General features: G+C 31.2%; 1 protein-coding gene across 1 annotated transcript; it reads right to left on the bottom strand.

Moving 5' to 3' along the window:
- On the bottom strand, window positions 1,531–2,756 carry LOC109727918. The gene is made up of 4 exons (XM_020258135.1): window positions 2,574–2,756; window positions 2,428–2,481; window positions 2,169–2,318; window positions 1,531–1,926 (listed from the first exon to the last, which is right to left on the bottom strand). Exons 1-4 carry the CDS (start codon window positions 2,754–2,756, stop codon window positions 1,531–1,533), a joined length of 783 nt encoding a protein of 260 aa, XP_020113724.1.

The following is a 4,158-nucleotide window of genomic DNA, read 5'->3' as shown; positions in this document are numbered from 1 at the left end:
CAATTCATTAAAAGGGAAGCAAAATAATCAGCTGATAAAATTGAAAAAGGAAAGTCAGTTAAGCTGAACCACCTTTGTAATCAATACCTCTCACTAGCACCCTAACATATTCCAGGTAGTAAAATTTATGCAAGAAAGGAACGTAAAGTAATTCCAGTTGAGTCTTTTGTTGATCCACTGTTCGATGTCCCTCTCTCTCTCCACAGTCAACATACGAGCAATCTGATGACCATAAAACTCGTAATAGTGTAAACTCATATTAGTGTGGATAAGTAGCGCAATCAAACTTTCTTAGAAAAATCGCGTCTCTTGAGAACATTGCAAAGTCCTACTCACATCTTGATATTGACAATGAATAGTGGACAACCACATTCAACGGCATGAATCAGTAATCTGAATCAGTTATCTAGCCTTTCAGTTCTTTTTTATTTGAACAATTTAATGATACTCACATTATAAAATTCTGAGTACATCATTTGCAATGAAATTTTGTCACATGAATTATGTGAATTGCACTAATAGCTTAATCAAATGAATAAAGGTTAACTCAATGGTTCCAAAATTTCTAAAGATGCTCTTAGTTGATCCAATCACCTTTAAAATTTTTAGTATATAATGGAGATAGTATCATAATGAGTCAAATTTTCTCTTAATTGATACGATCACTTACAAAATTCTTTCTTTTTCTAAACCTATTACCATATCGTGGGTCATAAGGTCAATAATTTTTTCCAAAATTAGGTCAAAATGAAGCTTACATCTATTAACTCTTTGATTCTCACAGTTAAAAAGGGAAAACAAATAAATTCTAGTGGTAAACTTCTTCCATATCATTTTTTTTTTTTAAAGAACTATGCGAAAATCCAATTAATTACTTTCCTAAATCAATTGGATTTAAATACAGGTTTTTAGCAGAAAATTAATTTGATTTGGATTTAGGAAAGTAATTTAATAATGGTACAATTTGAACATAGAACATCACCTTTTTTTTGTTGGACCCTCTTACTTATATTTGGTCCTCCAAAGATCTAAATATTAATTTTGTACTTGAATATATTTTTCTCAAAAAAATTTTGTTCATGAATATAAAACATACATCTGAACTTGAGACTTTTGTTAGGCCCACGTCAATGAGAGAACTCAGAAACTCTAGCTCTAATTCCATGTAAAATAACCATTATATTCTAAATACTTAAGCTAGTAGAGAATGTTATTTAAATATTTTTATAATTAATAATAATAGATAATTTGCTAAATCTTTCTCTTAAAAAAAACCTCCTCTGTGCGGGACGTAGCTGGATTAAAGTAGGTCATAGTTGTGCAACAGTTGTTCAGAGCAACACGAAATTCTACTAGAATTAAGTAGCATCCTACTATCAATATTTTAGCACATATAAATTCAATTTCTGCCAAAGCGGCATTACAGGATACACCATAATGATTTTTTCATGCCTTAAGACTTTTGGTGCTTAATTTCATGCCCGTTAGGATAATTTGCTTCAATAAGTTATTCATAATTTTATTCTCAAATTAATTTTTACAACCTGGTCCTCCAAAGAGAAAATATCCATAGCCGTCCCCACCTTTTGATCCAGTTGAACCCTCGAAATCGCTAACACTGTAACAATCTTGTCTGTCAACATAGTAAGTCACCATGTTCTTGAGAACAGTGTAAATATCACCAACCGAATCGACACCCTTAATATTTTTTATATATGCTGCCTTTCCTTCTCCTTCTGAAGAAAAATGTCCACTGCCCATTGGAGGACCAGTGTCATTTTTTGAAGAACTGTCGACAAATCCACCCCATACAACAGTAGATGCATTGTCTGTTAAAGTAGTGAAGAGAGATTTTGGCCAATATCCCAAAGGTCCAGCATCATCTCCATCATCTCTATATAACCACCAATCTCCGGTTTGTAAATTCTACAGTAATTTAAAATCAAAATATAAGTGATAAATAAAATTAAGAAAGTATGCATATATTTTATTCACGAAATATAAATGTTGCAATACATTAAACTTGCTTGATATGTTTGATTTTCAATTCTAGGTGTATGTCATGGAATATACAAGTTTAAAAACGTATTTTAACTTTCAAGTAGTACCAAAAGTGTATATAATCAAGAATTAAAAATTGTGCTGGCTAGGTATTAAATCTACTATACCTTCTGTATTCTAAGTGTAAAATAATATTGTGGTCCATTATATTCGGAAACTGGAGTAATTATATAACCCGGTTTCAGTTTAGCTGAATTATCTACTACAAAATCTTTACATAAAAGGTCATAACATCCCGTCGACTCGTAACCATCCGCCTGTAAGAAAGAAAAACAAAAAATAAGAACGAAAGAGAAAAAAAATTTTCCAATATTGAACGACTCATTCAGTGATCATAATAAAAAAAATATATCTTTCTATACTTACAGTCCAATAAATGAAGAAATGAACATCATAATCATGATATAACGCAGGATTTACCTGCCAATCACATAGATCAAGATATCATGCACTTCTCAAAATTCTAGTTAACCAGAAGATTTGTTAGAACACTATGTAAGAAAATTACATACTTGCCATCCTGCCTGTATTGCATTGAAATTTTTTGATGGGCCATCAAGCCCACTTGAAAGCCAAAACGAAGAAGAGCTGATCTGATAGGATTGAATATTTGGCACAGCATAAACATTTAGTTGGGCTTTACCACCATAAAACGGGCCATCAGAAACTCTTCTTTGGTAAACCGCCCACTGCATGTACAAGCCATATTAGACAAAATTAGAAAAGTGTTTTTTTTTTAAAAAAAATCTTAATTAGCACCAGCAAACACAAATAGATTATTCTATAAACAAATGTATTAATAACCTAAAATATCTCTATCAGCGTTTTGCGAAAGGAGGAGACAATTAAATTTGATTAAATCACAAAACGTCGTTGCATTTTAGCTCATGTTTTACTTATCATTGCATAAAAATTACATCAAAAATTGAGGGCAATTGTTTAACGTGTGGATGCATAATGTCATGAGAATAGTTTGGCATGTTATATTTTGTATTTACATCCAAATTCCTAAGCTGCAACTTCTATATTTACAATCAAGCAAATAAAGGAAAACTTCTTTTTCAGTTAGTGAAATTATAGTTGATAAATCTTACTACTCTCATTTGTCAAATTGATTTTAAGGTAAAATATAAGGGGAAAATTGATACAGTTATTTATAGAGGGGAATAATTAAGACTTAATCTAAAGAATCAAGGGGGTTTAATGCAAAGTATTTAAGCCAATATGTTTATAATTAGGGAGAATGAAATGCTTACATGACGGGCCTTGTCGGGCTCTTTCTCTTGGAGACCAGGAAAATTTGCCGCTATTGGTTTTTTGATGCCAGTCGAAATTCTTTCTCCATGATATGTTTCATTCTATAATTATAAATCTCAATTATTATTTTGTAATAATAAATTGTATGAATTGTGCATAGACAAATACATAGAAATGTTGATTATATTTATAGAGTATGATTACAAAACAGTTTTTTACCTGATAATTCTTGGAGTTTACAATGTGTTCATGTTTCGCGACTAATCTTGCTCTAACTTGAGAGCAACAAGCAAGAGAGAGTAATACGAAAGCCAAAATATGGAAGCACTTGTAAGTCATGGATAAAGCTTGACAATACATCTACAATCCTACTTTCGTCTTCATATATGGCAATATATATTAGTAGATGGTGTGTAGATTAGTATGCTTTAATTGGCATTTTATGGCATGTTTTGTTTTTTTGTTTTTTTCTTTTCTGTGCAATAATTCAATTCTGCGTATCAGGATAATCCTCATGATATATTTTTAAGGCAATATGGATGATGTCTTGCCATTAATGGTTTTTGGCAATTATTATATTCAACTAACTTCTAATGCAAATAGATATGGAAATAAACATAGATTAATTCTTATATATATACATAAATTCCTCTTAATGTCGTAATTCCTCTTTTGGTTATCTGCATGGCTGTATGCTAACAGGGATGCACTGGAAGGATGTATTCATATCCTTTTGTAATTAATTAGTGGTATTGGGTGTTAACAGGGATGCACTGGAAGGATGTATTCATATCCTTCTGTAATTAATTAATGGTATTGCGTACTAACAGGTGTAACGTG

Source organism: Ananas comosus, linkage group 2, assembly GCF_001540865.1.
Source record: "Ananas comosus cultivar F153 linkage group 2, ASM154086v1, whole genome shotgun sequence".
In the NCBI taxonomy this organism is placed as follows: domain Eukaryota; kingdom Viridiplantae; phylum Streptophyta; class Magnoliopsida; order Poales; family Bromeliaceae; genus Ananas; species Ananas comosus.
The sequence above is the reverse complement of the archived record's forward strand: the minus strand, read 5'-3'. Positions and strand labels throughout refer to the sequence as shown.